Here is a 17,787-nt window from a genome sequence, read left to right on the forward strand (position 1 = left end):
AGAGGTGGGTGTCCCTCTGTCAGGGCATGGGCAAGGCCACTTAAAAGGGCCCATGGGTCCCCTGGTAGATTTCAGAGGTGATGTCTTATGATGTACTGTCCATTTTCTGTGCATCCAAGTCCCTGGATTTGGCTAGCAATGGGCATTTGAAAGTCACCAGGAGCTTGTTTCAAGCCTAGCAAATGCGGTAGGCGTGTGCTTGTCCCGCAGGAGGGGAAAGCCGCAGCCACCCACAGCGGTAGCAGTGCGTTCTCTGCTTGTCTGACAAAACGCTGGCTCCATCTGTCTCATGTTTCAGCTGTGTGCCCAAGCTTCTGCTTGTTGTGGGCACAGTGGTGGGTACGGCAGTGCTGACTAACCTGTATCCCATCTGTCCTGCAAGCACAGTCATCATGTGGCTGAGGCTTAGTAGGTGGGTTGATTTTTCAGAATAAGTAGGTAAAGCTCAAGGAAAGCCCTGGTGTCTGATGACATTCGCGCGTATGCCTGCAGGTATCCTGAGCTCGATATGGCCCCTACATAACCAGCATCCTGAACATAGCAAAGGTGATGTCCAGGCTGGAAGGAGCATCCACAGCAGAAAACATTCCTAGACCATGTGTTTAAGCTACAGCTTTGACATATTTTGGGCACAGTCCCAAAAGTTTCTTTATTTGAAGGAGGTTTTTTGGTTTGTGCCAATCCATGTTCCCAGCCACACCAATAATGGGGATGTGTTTGAATCATACCAGAGGAAATTTGTTCCTCTCCTCAAAAACTTAGGACATCCCTGCATCTGGGATCTTGAGAGATGAACGTGTCTATCCCTCTTAGAATCATAGAATCATTGAGATTGGAAAAGATCGAGTCCAACTGTCAGCCCAACACCACTGTTCCTGCTAAACCATGTCCCAAAGTGCCACATGCACATGCTATTTGAACATCTCCAGGGAAGGTGACTCCACTACTTTCCTGGGCAGCCTCTTACAATATGCTTCACCACTCTTTCGGTAAAGACTTTTTTCCTAATATCCCCTGGCAGACCTTAAGGCCCTTTTCTCTCGTCCTATCACTTGTAACTTGGGAGAAGAGACCAGCACCCACTTCGCTACAACCTTCTTTCAGGGCATTGTAGAGAGCAATAACGTCTCCCCTCAGCTCCCTGTTCTCCAGGCTAAACAACCCCTTATCTTCTCAAGATAGGAAGAGATGTGACAGCAGCCTCTGTTCCTTTCCAGGTTGCACTGTAAAAGTGCTTCTTGCAAAAAAATTTACCATTTTTGGTTAGCCTACCCATCAATATGAATGTAATGTAAATATTTGGCCCCTGAAATAAAGCTGATGAAAAGGGAGCGTATTCTGTTCCCAATCAAAAGAAGTCTAGGAAGTCCAGAATAGCTGTAATTAAGCCAATAAGTTATTAGGAATTTCTGGCAGTTCATGTGAGGACAGGAGCTAGCCAGAGATTTGTTCTTTTCTCACTGCGGTTTTGCTAAGAACCTTCCTCGTGCCAGTTATTTCTGACTGGAGTATGTGGCTGATAATGGATAACTTTGCACAAGTCTTGCATTTATCAAAGGAAACATCTTGATCCAAGGCCAGTCTGTAAAAGTTGTAACTGTGGGCAATTGTGCTAATGCCTCCATGCATTTTCTTCTAGAAGCAATGATTGCTGGTAGTGATGGAGAACAGGGAGGGGATGCAAACAAAGCAAAACAAGAACTATAGGATATTCAGATGAAACAGAAATACAAAAGCTAAGAGATTCTGGAAGACAGTTGCCAGAATCTTCCTGTGACAGAAATAAGTCTTCTACTGAACAAAAGAAAATTTCTTCTCTTCCTTCTCCATAAAGGTCACTCGCTGTTGTTATTTGACTTAAACTCTCTCTGAACCTTATGCTGTTGCATATTATTTGTTATTTCTGATTTCTTCCCTTTTTGCATTTACATATGTTTGCTTGTTGTCCTCAGATCTCAGATTCATCTCTGACCTTGCAAGCCATTCTTTTGCATTGAGGCCAAGGCAGAACCTTTTTGACTTCACAAGGGCTCTGCTTATATGTAGAGTTTTGTTCCCTCGAGGCTTTACTTTCTGCATCTAGGGAAAGCATCTGTTTTGGGGAAACCTCTTCTGGATCTGACTCTTTTTGTGTCTGTTATGGTTGGCATAATGGAACGGCCACATGATGGAGCAGGATTTGAGCCTGAAGGCACACTGCAATACAATGCTTAACCAAGAGAGTCTAAAGAAAGAGGGGACAACAGAGCATGGGGTACCCAGGGTTGAACTCTTCATGTGTGTCTCATTTCAAAGGAAATTCGCTTTACAATTTCTTTACAACTTTGAACATCTTCAGTGTTGAACATGTGAAAATCAGATGTACATGGAATTACAAGCAGCTAAGCCATAAGGTCCACTAAAAAAAAAGCTGTGCGTGTTGCATACATAGAAGAAACACCGCTGCAGTCTAAAACCACAAGCCTGGCCAGAACTTCCCTTCCTAGAATTCGTGCTACAAGGCAAACATGGGGCTTCTCAGGAGATTTAATGAAGGCTGTTTGCATAGGAGGGTAGATGGGGAAGCTTATTATGCCTGGTGTTTTCAATCAGTGATTTCTCATAAGTGCTTTCTCCAGAATGGGAAGGAACGATGTTTGTTCTCGCTTCCCATACAAATAAGCTGCCAGTTCTGAATTCACCATGGTACAAGTGGTTCGTCATTTTGCATTCCCATTCCTCAGTGTTCTCCCTCCTTTCTTTCCTCCAGCACTTACATAGCTTAGCATAAAAAACTGCAGACCTATCCTATTTTATTCATACTATGTCTGTTTTGTGTGGCTCATCCTGCCAAGAGGCACCTGTAAACAAGTACTTGGCAAGGCTCAGCAGCTTCAATTGTGATGCTCCCATCGCTTTGCCTCTTGCCATGATCTCCAACAGAGGAGCTGGTAAGATAACAGCTATCTGTAATTGAAACTGGGCTCTTAGACTGTCTCATTGATAAGGGAAGGTAAAGATCAGTGAGAGAGAAAAGAACATGTAGCATGGTATAAGATGATAACCCTTACTTCATGTAACCTGCTGGTGCTGTCACACAAAGCCCCTGAGCCCACATCTGTGTGGCTTTGTGTGGCCATTTCCATATGGCCCGGCATTGCATCTCATCCAGCTGAGGAGCTGCAGCCTCTGGAGGTTCTGCTGACAGTGGAGCAGACAGAGCCCTGCAGGCAGGGGGACAAGAAGGGAAGGTGTTTGGGAAGCCAGTTGGGCAGAGCTGTCTTGTGTTCCTGTTGATTAAAGTACATAGATCTTTAAATGGGCACTTAATTACCCAGGTGTTAGGGAGAGCATTTTTAGACCGATTTGATTGTCTGAAAGACTCAGGTTGTTATGGAGAGCAGAAAAAACCAACAGAGCTGAGGATACCAATGTCCTACAGGCTCAGTCAGCTTGCAGAGGGGCTGGGGGGCGGGGGTGTCTTTGTATGGGTGGGGAAGCCAAACAAAGATGCTTCACTTCAATGGCAAGGCTCCCAAGCTGTGGTGTGTGACTATCCCTCAGGCAAGTCTGTTTTCCATTAGGAAGCTGTGTGTTTTAAGCTGGTGAAATGACCAAAGGTTTGCAGTGGTGTCATGGAAAATACCAGGCTTGTCCCTTGTCTCTGGTTCTTGGATCTGCAATACGAAACTTTTTGTGACAACAGGCACAAGCTGGAAAGGACTCCATGCTGGATCCTTTTCAAGGCCGGAGGAGAGGCAACCTTCAGTGTGTTTGAGCAGACAGGGATGCGTTACTTCTTGTAGTGCTGTGGCAGGCGGATGGAAACCCCTCGTTTTGCTCGGCTCTTACTCAGTTCCCTCCCTGCTCCGGTGCTGCACAGGGCACTGGGCCAGCCAGGCTCCACAGGCATTCAGGGAGAAAAAGTCATCAACTCAGTGGAATACACACAGCTGCTGTATTTTTGTTTGAGAAAACATCCCAGTGTGCTCTCTGTTCTGTGCATATCGTAAGTGCTAACGTAGAGAGGAGAGCAGAGTCATGGGGCGCCCCAGAGCAGCTGTATGCAGGTTCAAGGTCTTGGATGTCCCTTGTGGTGCCCAGCACCCCTCCACCATGAACCCTCTCTAAAGGGAAAAATACAGTATCTCATGGCCAGGGGACATTTCTGACCTACCAGCAGGATTTCGCAATGTCTACTGCTGCCTCACACTCAGAGCCAACAGCGATAAGCCCCCACAATGCCCCATCTCCCAGTCAGGCAGTTAAGCATCCTTTGGCTGTGCTGCTGTCTGGCCTCAGCAACAGACTGCAGCCAGGATGAATGTCTTCCAGTAAGAGCATTTGACACAACTGCATCTAGTCTTAATGTCTAACAAAAGCCCCCAGGCTGAATAAAAGGCCTTATGTCACTAAGAGGGTGAAGTTACAATGGGATTTGTAGCCTCACAAGATCCCACAACCCTTCCCTCTTGCATATTTACCTAAAGCTTTACTTTCTGATAAGAGAACATACACAAATCAACAAAAATGCTTTCAGAGAAGTTCATGGGATGAGTGACTTTTGACAACAGGATGTTTCTGTGTGATTGCCAACTGGTTTGAATTCCTCAGGTGGAAATCAGGTTCTTTCTGCAGCTCCTGAGGACTGCTCCCACTGATAGTAAAGGAAGCATCAGAGTGGGCACACAGCACTACTGTCAAGGACTGGCCTCTGAGACGGGATTGTTGCTGAGACCCCCAGGGCCATGTGCTATGGCTGGTGTCGGGGAAGCTCCCTCCTGCTCCCCCAGTCTTTGCTGCAGCAGTCCCCTCATCCAGCCACTCAAATCAGCATCACTCCATCCTGCTTCCCCTCCTCCAGAAAACGTTGGGTAGCCCCACACCTCTCATAGAATCATTAAGATTGGAAAAGGCCTTTAAGATCATCCGGTCCAACTGTCAGCCCAGTACCACCCTCCCTACTAAACCATGTCCCAGAGCAACACTTCTACATGCTTTCTGAACGCCTCCAGGGATGTAGGCTCCACCCCTTCCCTGGGCAGCCTGTTCCAATGCATTACCACTCTTTCAGTAAAGACATTTTTCCTAATATCCAATCTATACCGCCCCTGGCACAACTTGAGGCCATTTCCTCCCATCCTGTCACCCAGCACCCACCTTCCTACAACCTCCTTTCAGGAGGTCTCCCTCAGTATCCTCTTTTCCAGGTTAAACAAGCCCAGTGCCCTTAGCTGCTCCTTTTAAGACTTGTTCTCCAGACCCTTCACCAGCTTCGTTGACCAGCTCTGGACATACTCTAGCAGCTCAATATCTTTCTTGTACTGTAGTGTATCCAGAGGAGGGCAATGAAGCTGCATACTCTCTCCCTTTAAAAGGTGATCAGGCACCCTACCAGGCTGTGCAGCAGGGGAGACTTTCACTGTCAGTCAGAGCTGGTCTGCAATGGACTCAATGATGCTGACTTGTGCGGCTCTCTGTCATGACAGTGGTGCTGTGTGTTGTTGCTGAAGAACCAGCCTGGAAAAATATAAAAATGCTTTTGTTCAGTGTGTTTACTGTCAGCATACTTTGTGCTGGGCATAAGCCCACTACTCCTCTGCTTGAGCAAATCAGTGTGCAGTAATCCAAGGAAGTGGAAAAGTGCATCAGCTCATCACTGCCTAAACATCCACCATAAATGTTTAATCCTTGGGAATTAGAAATTCATTACTCTAAAGGTGCAGGGCATCTCCTAAGCATCCACTGTGAGAGTGGTGAAACACTGACACGGGTTGCCCAGGGAGGTAGTGCAGGCACCATTGATACCGAAGATGTTGGCAAATAGAACTCTCTGAAGACTCATGTTGGAGTTTTAGAAAGCAAGCATCCTTTATCAGGCCTAGACAACATGCAGGAATGATCTCCATCAATCATGTGCAATGAGACAAAGGCTAGTTACAGACTATATTTCCCACTTACATGCATACGTATAAATTTTCCCAGAAATCTTATGCATATTCTATTATTCTCCAAAGTCATTTAATGTTGTGAACCTTTGCAACAGTCAAAAGTCTTGCTAATTTGGAGCTGGCTCCAGCTCTCTACTTGACCTTGCCTTTCAGATTAGTTAGGATTCTGAACAGAGGTAGTTACAGAAGAAGAGACATCTGTTTATCACAAATCATTCCTCACGCAATACGTTACCATTTTCAAGGAACAATATCTATAAAACACTGTTGTAAAGAGACCTGCTATCAGAGGAACATTCTGTCTAACTTTAAAAAAACACAGCTGCTTAAACAAAACTTAACTGTACTTTAGCTTAAATTGAAATATTCCACTTAGAAATATTGCACATATTGTATCACAGTCCCTGGGAACATTGAAGGTCAGCTTGGTTGAGGCTCTGAGCAACCTGATCTGGTTAAAGATGTCCTTGCTCCTGCAAGGAGGTTGGACTGGATGACCTGTAAAGTTCCCTTCCAACCCAAAGCATTCTATGACTTTGCAATTCTAAAGACAGCTAAAGATTTTCATAGTCCTTTGATCTCTCCTACCACATGGTTTAAAGCTATTTCCATGGGGTTTTGCTGTGATGACTGATGGGTGGAATGTGGGGCCGTACACATCTGAGCCAGTCACCAAGCAGTGATAGCTGCAGACCTGAACGTATCTAGAAATTCCTTCACCCTCTCATCCTCCCCATGTCTGCAAGCTCATCCTGGTGGGTCGCTGGCCTGTATGAGGGACAGACTTCAGGCGTGTAGCTCTCATGTATATTTGGTAGGGCCTGCGGCACTGTCAGAGTTGATGCTGTTCAGGGGATGCTGTTGAAGGTCAGGAAATTGGGCTAGACATTGTACAGGCAGGTGGTGAATATAATATTATTGCTGACCTTGAAGCAGTCAAAAAATATTGAGCTTGAGTTAAAACCATGAATTTGAGGATAGAAAAAAAAAAGGCAACTAATTGTTTTGAAGTATGTTTTATTTTCCTGTGTAAAATGCTATTGGCATTGATTCAAAAAATGTTGTCTCAAGTCACATCATGAGGTCTACTCCACTGATATCATGGAATCATAGAATGGTTTGGGTTGGAAGGGCCGTTAAAGATCATCCAGTTCCAACGGTCCTACCGTGGGCAGGGACACCTTCTACCGCATCAGGTTACTCAGAGCCTCATCCAGCCTGGCCTTGAACACCTCCAGGGATTGAGAATCCACGACTTCTCTGGGCAGCCTGGGCCAGTGCCTCACCACTCTCACAGGAAAAAAATCCTTCCTAATATTTCATCTAAATCTCCCCTCTTTCAAGCTTATAGCCATTCTCTCTCATCCTGTCCCTGTACTTCCTGATAAAGAGCCCCTCCCCAGCTTCCCTTGAGGCCCCTTCCAGAACTCAAAGGCTGCTCTAAGGTCTCCCTAGAGCCTTCTCTTCTCTAGGCTGAACAAGCCAAACTCTCTCAGCCTGTCCTCGTATGGGAGGTTCTCCAACCCTCTAATCAACTTTGTGGCTTCCTCTGGACTCAGTCTAATAGATTCCTTGTCCTTCCTTCGCTGAGAACTCCAGAGCTGGACACAGAACTCCAGGTGAGGTCTCACAAGGGTGGAGTGAGTAGACGGGGAGAATCCTCTCTCTTGACCTGCTGACCATACTTCTTTTGATGAAGTCCAGTTGGCTTTCTGGGCTGCAATTGCCCATTGCTGGCTCATGTTGAGCTTCTCATCCACCCACGCCCCGAAATCCTTCTCTTTAGGGCTATTCTCAATCTATGCGCCTCCTAACTTGTATTGGTGCTTGGGATCTTTTTTTTAAAGATGACAACAATAGCAGTCAAAGAAACCTACTGAGCAAACGTGTGGAGACTCTTCCTAATACACTTTCCCCAGCTGCAGCTATTTCCTGTACTGGGAATTCCTGAGCCACAGGAATGATCTTACCAGTCTTTGATGGACTTCTTTTCTTCCACTGGCATGTCAGTGTGCTTTGTGAAGCCACAGACAGTTAAGATTTGCAGCACCTGGTGACAACAAGCTGGGCTGCCTGTTTATGCCGTGGGAGGGATTGCTGGGGCTGTGGGTCTGCGTTCTTCTCATTTGTGTACTGGAAGAGCTTGTGAGCAGCACATCACTTTCCTCTCTCTCCGTGCCACTCAGAAACACCTGCTTCGCTCTGCCTTTTTCAGGTTGAAGAAGTAGTCTCTGTCTCTCACCTTTCTTTTTTGGTGGCTCATCCATCCTCCTTACTGTTCCTGTTGCTGCTCTCTGAGCAGTTTGCAGCAGCACTGCATCCCTCCAGAAATGGGAAGAGCAGCACAACAGGCGCTGCCAAACATACAGCACCACATGCAATAGCGTTACACTGTTCACTTGAGTTCTCTGTTCTTGTCGTGGTTGTTGCTAATGATGTATTTGTTTTCTTGTTTAGAGTTGGCACACTCAACACCTCGAGCTGGGCACAGGAGCAAGCGATCCGTCATCTGGGCTTAGGCAAGAGCTCGCACCCAGCTGCTTGGCACAGCTATGTGTCTGTGTGTTTTTCCAGCTGCAGAATTAGTTATCTCTGGGACTTTTAATGACAGCTGAAGCAGCATCAATACTGTGAATACCAATAGTACCTAAATGTTAGAGTTGGATGTTTAAATCCTGGCGTCTAATGCAGCCCACTCATGCAATTTTTGTAAGTCATGCTTTTCTCAGACCTTATTTTCTAACCCACAATGCAGCCCCCTTCTGATGAGCTGTTCAGAAAGAAGTCAAACAGGCCACTGGGCAGAGTAATCATTCTGGAAAGCTATATACGAATACAGGCTGAGCCTCTCCCTGATGGTTATTTGGGTGCTTCAGGATTGCAGTCCCTAGCACTGACATGACTCATCTCCAGCCATGGAAGAACTGTGGGGACAATGTGAGGAAATTAACCAGTCATAGGATGTCCTGAGTTGTATGGGACCCACAAGGATCATTGAATCCAACTCCTGTTCCTGCATAGGACAACCGCAATATTCACACCATGTACCTGAGGGCATTGTCTAAAAGCTTTTGGAATATTGTCAGGCTTGGTGCTACGACTGCTTCCCTGGAGACCCTGTTCCAGCATTCCATCACCCTCTGGGTGAAGAATCTTTTCCTAATATCCAACCAAAACCTCCTCTGGCACATCTTCCTGCCATTCCCTCGATCCTATCATTGGTCGATGAGCACCTACTCCTCCTGCTCCCCCTGTGAGGAAGCTGTAGACCACAATGAGGTCTCCCCTCCCCCTCAGTCTCCTCTTCTCCAGGCTGAACAGACCAAGTGACATCAGCCGCTCATTATACAGTTTCCCCTCTTAACCGTTCAGCAGCTTTGTGTCCTCCTCTGGACGCTCTCCAGTAGTTTTAGATCCTTTTTGTACTGTGGTGCCCAGAACGGCACCTAGTACTGAAGGTGGGGCCAAGTTTTAAAAAAACAAGTTTTCTTTATTTCTGATAATTTTCTTTGCTAATCATTCATTGACGAGGCTGAATATCCTCATTTCTTGCTGCCTCTATGAAAACTACAGCAGATTGCCCAAGGGTAATCCTGTCCCTGGAGTAAGCACACTGGCTAGCAATGTAAAGACTTAGTTTAAAAAGAAGGATATATTGCAGCTTTGAGAGCTATTGATCCAATACAGTGTCGGGTTTGGGGTTTTTTTTTAAATAATCTTTTTAGAAAGGTGGAAACATCAAATAGAGGGGAGGCAGGGAAAAGGGCTTTGAAAAGGTAAAGTTCCCTACTGCTGTCCAGGAAAATGGTAGAGCAGCATCTTCTCTGTGCATCTGTCCTTGGCACAGCGTGCAACCTGTCTAGAGTGGCTTAACTATGCAGAACAGAGGCAAATTTGTATTGTGCCAGCAAATCTCTGAACAGAGTGGTAATGTGGCTCATTTTGTAAGTCAGCTAAAGCCAAGGCTGAACAGCGTTCTAGTTTTAATGATTGACACACTGATTGAGAATAAAAAGACAAGAATTTATTCCATCTCATTGTATTATGACTAAAATAAATTTTTCACGTAAAGCATGGAAGCAAAATTTTCCTCTAAGTCTGGCAAGGGGAGCATGTACTGCAATGTCCTCATGAATGCTCTTGTGTGAGTGACAAGCAGTGCATCCACTGCTGCTTTCTGCTTGCTGGGGTTGTGTTGTGCGCTGTGGTAGATGCCATACATCCTGCTCTCAAAAGTTGTGGGCTCCCTGTTCTCCACTGCAGCTCCTACCTGCATCTTAAATCTTGGTGCCAGGTCCTCGTCTAATCATACAATCATTAAGGTTGAAAAGTACCTCTGAGATCATCCAGTCCAACTGTCAGCCCAACACCAACATGCCTACAAAACCATGTCCCAGAGTGGCACAGCTAGATGTGTTTTGAACACCTCCAGGGACAGAGACGCCAGCACTTCCCTCGGCAGCTTGTTCCAATGCTTCACCACTCTTTCAGAGAAGAAATTTTTCCTAATGTCCAGCCTAAATCTCCCCTGACACAACTTGAGGTCATTTCCTTTTGTCCTATCACTTATTACTTAGGAGAGGAGACCAGCACCCACCTTGTTGCAGTGTCCTTTCAGGAAGCTGTAGAGAGTGTGTAGAGAGCGATGAGGTCTCCCCTCAGCCTCCTCTTCTCCAGGGTAAACAGTCCCAGTTCCTTCGGATGCTCCTCATAACCCCTGGTGGTCCAGACCCTACACCAGCTTTGCTGCTCTTCTCTGGACATGCTCCAGAGCAGAAGGGTAGAATGTTCTACAGCTGCTGCTGATCATCCCCATTTTTATTTTGCGTTTTTACAAAATTAATCCACACCTTGTTAATAGTTCCAATTACATTCAAATTCTAATAATCCTAACATTTACTAATAATTTTACACAAATTCCCAATACAAGATTGAACGGTACCTTAAAAAAAAGCATTTTGTTGATGTTTGTTTCCTGAAAAGAAGTGAAGGGGCTGGAGAACAGGCCTTATGAGGAGCAGCTGAGAGAGCTGGGGTTGTTTAGTCCGGAGAAGAGGAGGCTGAGGGGTGACCTCATTGCTCTCTACAACTACCTGAAAGGACGTTGTAGAGAGGAGGGTGCTGGCCTCTTCTCCTATGTCACAGGGGACAGGACAAGAGGGAATGGCCTCAAGCTTCGCCAGGGGAGATTTAGGCTGGACATTAGGAAAAAGTTTTTCACAGAAAGGGTCATTGGGCACTGGAACAGGCTGCCCAGGGAGATGGTTGAGTCACCTTCCCTGGAGGTGTTTAAGGCACAGGTGGATGAGGTGCTAAGGGGCATGGTTTAGTGTTTGATAGGAATGGTTGGACTCGATGATCCAGTGGGTCTCTTCCAACCTGGTGATTCTATGATTCTAATTCTTTGAGTTTAGGTTCATTGACAGGGTGGTTATTTCTTTTCCTGGTGCAATCAAAATAAGCCTGGCAAAATCTGCCTCTATTTTCTGTACAATAGCTGAGCACTCTTTTAAGCGAAATAACAAACCATATGAGCTTTTGTACTATATAAATAGGGCAGCTGTTGTTGGAGTGGTGTTCCAGCAACACTCTTTATTTCTTCTTAGAAAGGAGCTCCTATGTTTTGCAAAGCGCTCCTCTTATCTGTACTCATCTGCACCTGATGTAGCTAATATATATGCAGCAGATTTCAAATTTGCATACATTATTTTATAATTGCATGCATTCAAGTGTAAGCCACTAAAAGCGCTTGTGTTCAGACAGTGTTGCAGAGGATGTGGTGATGGACACCTTAGATTTTCTCAGATAAAAAAGCGCATTTCATTACAACAAAGAGGTGTTACCTGAATTTGAGGGAGGATTAGCTGTTTCTGCTGTGCACTGAAAAGGTTGTGAGAATTCCCCATCTCTGCCATTAGTAAGAAGTTTGTTCTATTTTTATACTGTTTTTTTCTGTACAGTTTTACCTTAGGTGCACTTCGGTCTCCTCAAACAAGTAGAGACTTTTGATAAAGGGATTGGATTTTCATCGTCTCTGTCTGTTATGCATTGCCATGCTAAAATCTCCAAGGCAGCTGCTGGAGGGGGAAGGAAGCTTATGTGGGTGTGTGTTAGCAAACCATTTTGCATACTGCTAAAAGCACGCACCACCACCCCACCCCCCCCCCAAATGTTTCTTGTGCAATGTCTTTTGATCTACTGAATGGCTAGGAATATTTCTTAAACTGTGATGAAAACATTTGAGTTTTACCTAATGATATTTTGCTGAGGGAAGAGGAATCCTTTCAGCTATTTTAACTTTGTTGTCTTCTGTCTTCTACAGTGTTGTATATTTGGGGGTTATTTAATCCCTGTCTTTGTGCTGATACCTGTCTGATGAGTTTCTGTAGATTGCACACCTAAACATTTTCTTGGCAGCTTCAAGCGTACCTGGCACAATGCGTGTTTTGGGAGTGGGAACGGCTTCCTGGCCTAGCTCTGCTTAGGAAGAAAATAATTACAACTCCTGACAGGGGAATGCTTATTTGTTATGAAAAGCCACAGGTATTGCTATCGTAGAATCATAGAATTAATAAGCTTGGAAAAGACTTCCAAGATCATCAAAGATCATCAAATCCAGCCGTCAGCCCAGCACCACTGTGCCTACTAAACCATGTCCCCAAATGTCACGTCCAACTTAAATCTTTGGAATCACCTTAAATCTTTGAAATCACCTTAAATCTTTGGAATCACCGGGACAGCATCAGAGTGACACAAATCACTCAGGAGGAAGTGTAAACAATGTTTTACTAAAAAAGATGCATGCCCTGAAAGACTGGATACAAGCAATCAATGACCCCTATGCGATAGAGCATCAACATCTTAGAAACTACAAAGGCCACTGTTATCACAACAATCTGCAGCTTAGAAGCACTGATAACACTGTATAACAATAAAAAGAGCTTGATGTTGCCAGAGTCAGAACTAAATACCAAAAATGTCTTCTGCAGCCACACTTGTTACAAGGTAAAAAGAAGAAAAAGAGAATGAGGAGAGAGAAAGAGATAAAAGAAAGATAGTTTATAAGAGAGAGAAGGGATGAAAGACAGTCATCACCTTCAAGACTCCATGTGTTATAGAATGTGCTTGTCATTGTCCTGGGGGTCCGAGAAGATGGTAGGTGTCCACGAGGTCACAGATGTACGTGCGGTCATTTAAAATCTCTGTCCCCACCTCTCACCTGGGTCATGTAGCAGATTAGGTAACCGGTTGAGACGTGCCCTTCTGCATGTAAACTCACTGGAGGAGCACAGGGTCGCATCTCAGAACCACCTGCTTTGAGACATTTTAATCCATGCCATGCTGGGTCCATACACCAAGTGCCACATCTACACGCTTTTTGAATACCTCCAGGGGTGAAGACTCCACCGCTTCTCAGGGCAGCCCGTTACAGTGCTTCAGCACTCTTTTGGTAAAGACTTTTTTTCTAATATCCAGTCTAGTTCTCACAAAAGGCCAAAACCTTCTGTTCCCTGTGCAGTTTGGGCTGGCCCCCACACTTGGCATTTCTCTTGTGAGATGCCAACAGCTTCTACTCAGCTTTACTCTCTAAAGACTTCCTACCTGCCCCAAGTCCCCAGGGACCAGGGATTCCACAGCTTGCCTAGAGGTTTGGCGTGTGTAGGTCCCAGTCCCGCGGTGTGTGTGGTGCCAGGAGAGCGATGAAAACAACAAGTCAATGGTGGGTTACCGTGTCAGGCTTCTTGTGAAGTGGTGGCGCACAGTTCTTTCATCTGGTGTGATGTTTTTCTGTGACTGTATCTGTGTTTGTGATGATGTTTATCACGTGTTTTGTAGCTTGTTAGGACTTGTCATAACATTACCAGTGTATGGGAATATAATAAATGGTAATAACCAGAGTCTTTGGTCGAAAGACCACTTAGGTGAAAAATCGTACCTGTGTGCCTATTAAACCATGTCCCAAAGTGCCACAGCTACAAGTGTTTTGAACACTTCCATGGAGGGAGACTCCACCACTCCCCCGAGCAGCCTCTACCAATGCTTTACCACTCTTTCAGTAAAGACGTTTTTTCTAATATCCAATCTAAACCTCCTCTGGCATAACTTGAGGCCATTCTCTCTCATCCTGTCACTTGTTACCTGGGAGAAGAGGCTAGCACCTACCTCGCTACAACCTTTCAGGCAGTTGTAGAGAGAAATGAGGTCTCCCCTCAGCCTTCTCTTCTCCACACTAAACAAACCCAGCTCCCTCAGCCACTCCTCATAAGATTTGTTTTCCAGACCCTTCACCAGCTCCATTGCCCTCTTCTGGATATGTCTTTGTTGTCCTGAGGGGCCCAAAACTGAACCCAGGATTCAGATACAGTGCCTGGGTAGATCCCTTTCTTGCATTATTAAGATGTAGCTGCCTTTTGCTCAGTTGTTGCTTCACAGGCAGCAGAGCTCTGAAAGTGAGCTGGGGAATACTTTCCATTTAATCATCTATGGAATTGCTAATTAAATTCCAATTGCTGGAGCTTTATTAATGATAATGATGTGAAAGCCAGGAAAAAAGCAGCTTGATTTTTTTTCTGACTCAAGGCTGAATGTGTGGAACTGACCATTAGAAGGAAACCATTATTTTAGTTATTTTTGAGCAATTCAAGTCTGGAATTACTAAGAAGCACTTGGAATGCTGGAACATCATCTTCACACTTGCTTTTCGTTTATAACCAAGAGCCATTCCTGCAACCTAGTTGGCAAACAAAGTGTTTTATAATCCAATTAACATCCAGAACAGTAAAAAAGCATTTGAGTAAGTTAAAGTAATTTGTCTTTAAATGACTTGCAACGCCGTATTTGCCACAAAGTTTATCTGACCATGTTGCCTGCTCTTTTCAACTGTTACCAGTTACTTGAATTTGGAAAGAGAATGGCTGATCTAACAAAAATCTATTGTTTTAGTGAAAACGCATTATACAGGCTCAGTTGCTGAGTCGTTTTCTGCATTGGCATAGTGGACCATCAGCTGTCCCAGATGCTTGTTGATGAGTCATTTCCAGGACTTTATGGACTTAAACCAGGTGATAAAGCCAAGGTGAATTGTAAACCTCCTCTAGACATAAGCTCATTGCTTTGGAGCTGATACTTTTGGTTGCTCTAAGGAGGAAGCAAACAAAAGCATGAATTATTGGGCATCCACCAGTCTTGGCTCTCCTTCCATCACCTCTCCCTGCAGATTCCAAAATATCCCTTTCTTCTCTCCTGATTGTTTAGAAAACTACACAAGTTATGAAGCCAACGTAGCAGCCACCTTGCCCAGAATCCTGCTTCTAGAAGTGACTGATAAGAATGCTGTGAGATAGGTGTAGGGAATGGAGGGTGTCAAGATCAGTTCTTCTGGCCATGCATACTCTTACTGACTGCTCAAGACAGGATTTGCTGTGACTGGAGTTTGCGTTTAGATTACCATACTTAATATCACAAACAGATGATCCATGGAGGATGGGCCTTTCCTACTTTGTTGCCTGGGAATGAAATTGACCATTTTCTAACATGCTGTGTGGTACAAGTATACTTCTGCTTCTTCCTAAAGTGTGCCACCATGTAATTTCAGAAAGTGGAAGGAGTTGGAGTGGGGCTACCATCTTTAGCATGTCACCTTCTGACCAAGTGAACTGCCTTCTTTTTCTCCGTTGTGTGAGCTGGGCTACAGCAAGGTGTTGTAGAGCACTGAGGAGACCACGGTCATGAGAAGATCAGTGAGGTCAGAAACAGGATCCACTCACCCAGCAGCTTTACTGAGAGAAAGAGCATCTGATTTGGGTTGGGGTTTTTTTTCCTTGCTGTATCATATCATGATTTGAAATAATTATGTTTCTGTATGAAGGTTTTTCATGGCTCAGTTCTACTGACAGATGCTTTTTATGAAGCTAATTGGACCATGGAGTCTGCTCGAGTCCTACAGCCTTATGGCAGAGTAAAGGAATATATCCTTCATTCAGAACAATAAAGACTTTGCTTTGTGTTAGCTGCAAAAAGGTAGTGTTGGGAACACGTACAGACCGTGCTGAGGGAGTCCTCAAGCACTATCCTTGCATTGATGTGGGCAATAGCTATTGCCGTGCCATGGCTCTATAGCCCTCAGGCTTACCATTTTACACAGACTACCTGATGGCCTTTGGCTGGGTAGGGAAAGATCATGTGGGGAAGGTGGGAGCTCTCATTCATTGTCATTGCATAGGGAATAGCAACTTCCCAGAAATGTTGCTTCCAGCATTTCAGACATGCATCACCCTGTTGGAGTGTTGTCTTCAGGTGGACTCTGGCTTGTGTTTTCATGTAGGGTTATATCTCATGGAGCTTTCTAGTGATGCTGAGCTTTCCTGATGGAAATCTTTCAAACTCCAAAGAGTTGAACCCTTGCATGATTTTCCTCTCGAATTCTTGGTTTGCCTTTGTCAAAACCTTGTTTGCATCACTTGTGCCATACATCAGAGGCCGTGTTTGTGTTGAGGACATCATTCAGTGAAGTCTGAAGGTAGGGAAGAGATTCGTTTGATCTGAAATTTCCAAATCTGCCGCTGTCTTCGGCTGCATTCCCTTTCAGCTGCCAGCTGGCCATCTAACACAGCAGGTGAGAACATTTACTGTGTGGGAAATTATAGATTAGATATTAAGAAGAAATTGGTGAGGCACTGGCACAGGTTGCCCAGGGAAGTCAAGGATACCACATCCCTGGAGGTGTTCAAGGCCAGGTTGGATGGAGCTTTGAGCAACCTGATCCAGTGGAAGGTGTCCCTGCCCATGGCAGGGGAGTTGAAACTGGATGAACTTTAAGGTCCTTTCCAACCCAAACCATTCTATGATCCTGTGGAATCCCAGTATCTTTGATGCTTTACTTGTTCAGTGAGGGCAGTGAGAAACACCAGGGCAGGGTAAAGAATGAGAACACCTGAGAGGCCTCTACTGCACTTGCTCTTGAGAAGGCCACTCAAGGGAGGTCATTGCCTGTTTGGAGAGTGTGAGGTCCTGCCAGAGATCAGTACATGTTACCTCTTCTACTGATGGGGAGGCAGTGTGGGGCACTCAGGGGAAGGCATTTACCCATCTATTTTCTGGTACAAAGCCATAAGTCAGAAATGCTCAGTGAGAGTGACCCATCAGCACCTGCTCTGCTCAACACTGCTTCCCTTGAAGGTTTTCGGAAGAGTGCAGTGCTGTGTTCTCAGGATTTATCTGCCCTCCTCAAGGCACCTTTGGGTACACAATGCTGTGGTTGCCATAGAAGCAAATTACATAGTAAACATTTGGGGAAAGGCTATAATTGCCAGAGGACATGTTAAGTTAAACTAACAAGGAAGTAAAACAGAAGAGCCTCTGGTGTGGTGGTGATAGGACTACTGCGTGGTAGAAGGGCTTAGGCAACTTTTCATTATGGTACTTAATAGCATGTGGGTTGGTTTTGAGTAGCTGATTAAACATCCGAGCTTTCTTCTTCCTCTCCTTTTTCCAGCTCTCCATGAATTCCCCAATGATATCTTCACGAATGAGGACAGGAGACATGGAGCTGTGGTCCTGCATGTCCTTTGCGTAAGTTTTGGACTTCATGTTTCTTCTCTTATCAGCATGGACGTGGTGACAGGCTGATGCCACCTCCAGCCCACTGGGACTTCTGCTCGCAGTCATGGTTGAGAGCTACTTTCAGTAACTAAACTGAGTATAACATACTTCAGCTTTACATAAACCCCTTTTAAAAACTACGGTGCAGCCTGTGAGCACAGATTCATGCTGTCACGTGAATAAACTCCTGTGAGTTACTTTACTACAGCCAGATAGGCTTTGCTGAGATTTTCAGGCAGCTGTGGTCCCCTGCCCT

General features: G+C 45.2%; 1 protein-coding gene across 3 annotated transcripts in view; it reads left to right on the plus strand.

The window, feature by feature from the left end:
• SLC24A3 (solute carrier family 24 member 3) overlaps nt 1-17,787 on the plus strand; it is a 209,137-nt gene that overhangs the window by 100,496 nt on the left and 90,854 nt on the right. For all 3 annotated transcript variants that reach the window (XM_069850350.1, XM_069850348.1, XM_069850349.1), the window contains exon 3: nt 17,425-17,501. In XM_069850350.1, coding sequence (XP_069706451.1) covers nt 17,425-17,501 — 77 coding nt within the window. The remainder of the gene's footprint in view (nt 1-17,424; nt 17,502-17,787) is intronic.

The sequence above is a fragment of the Phaenicophaeus curvirostris genome, chromosome 2 (genome assembly GCF_032191515.1).
Source record: "Phaenicophaeus curvirostris isolate KB17595 chromosome 2, BPBGC_Pcur_1.0, whole genome shotgun sequence".
Lineage (NCBI taxonomy): Eukaryota > Metazoa > Chordata > Aves > Cuculiformes > Cuculidae > Phaenicophaeus > Phaenicophaeus curvirostris.